Consider the following 1,146-nt stretch of genomic DNA (forward strand, 5'->3'; position numbering starts at 1 on the left):
TTCCATAAAACATTTTTAGAAGTAAGTGGAGATGTGAACTGGTTTAAAAGACTTGAATATGTTATTCAGAGTAATTTCCTAAAAGACTGTTCAGTTGTGCTCCTTTATTCACAAGAAAATAGGGTTTAATTGCCATTAATTTCCCATATCTACTTAAAAATTCAGAAATCGGATTTAGTATTTTTTGGAGTAAATAATTTGTTGTTGTTGCATTTCTTTTCTTTTATTATTGTGTATCTATTTTGTAATTTTTATTTATCTATTTTTATTTTTAGAAATTTGTTTTCAATTTTTTTGTTTTTAGACTTTGTTGTTGATGTAGTAGTTTCGTTTTTTCCTGCATATGCATAAAGATTATTTTGTAGCACATAAATTGCATAAATTGCACCTTAATAACACACGTTTATGACTTTCTGTTTTACGTTGACCTATTTTTGCATGCTTGCTTGAGATGCAAAATTATTATTTTATATGATTTTTATTTAACAGTATTGATTGATTGATGGTGACATGTATTTTTCACTGAATATGAGGTAAGTAATATTTCTCTCTGTTTTTAATAATTTTGTTCCTCTTTAAGTGTACTTGTCTTTGCCTCACTTCTTTTCAGCTAGCATATTGTAACAAGAAAATTAACAGCATACTCCAGAGTGATTTCTTTTAGTCTTGTCTGACCTTGCATCATCATACATATTTTGTCTGTGTAGTTTAATTCAGTCATAGGTATCATAACCAGGATTTCATTGACTAACGTTGGTTTGGGAAGACTGGCTTTTACTTTGCAGTTGTTTTTTCATTTTCCTATTTAACTTCAGCTGCTACTAATGTTCTTAACAGTATTAAAGTAAAAGAAAATAAATATACACTTTTGCACCTCAGAGTATTTACATAAAGACTGACATGATTCATTTAAAAAAAACTACTAACATCACTAACACAACTAACCTTACTAACAAACAAAACAGCGCAAGGAAGCGACCAGTGCCCTACCATCGGCCCACTCCCCCCCCTTCCCCATCTTCTTCCGAATCATCTTGGTGGTCTCGCAGCCGTAGCCGCACTCGGAGCAGATCCTGGAGCCGTACGCGTTCTCCCTCCTATAGTAGGTAATCAAGAAACAAAGCTCCTGTCACATACTTTTCAAGG

The 1,146-nt window shown here is 32.5% G+C and overlaps 1 protein-coding gene across 1 annotated transcript in view; it reads left to right on the forward strand.

Annotated features, from left to right (window-relative positions):
* Positions 1–1,146, forward strand: part of LOC119593988 (serine/arginine repetitive matrix protein 2-like) — a gene marked incomplete at its 5' end in the record, with an annotated part of 12,295 nt that overhangs the window by 7,437 nt on the left and 3,712 nt on the right. Inside the window, 1 exon segment of the mRNA XM_037943011.1 lies at positions 966–1,144. Within this exon segment, the coding sequence (XP_037798939.1) occupies positions 966–1,110 (145 nt within the window).

Source organism: Penaeus monodon, chromosome 33 (genome assembly GCF_015228065.2).
Source record: "Penaeus monodon isolate SGIC_2016 chromosome 33, NSTDA_Pmon_1, whole genome shotgun sequence".
Taxonomy (NCBI): domain Eukaryota; kingdom Metazoa; phylum Arthropoda; class Malacostraca; order Decapoda; family Penaeidae; genus Penaeus; species Penaeus monodon.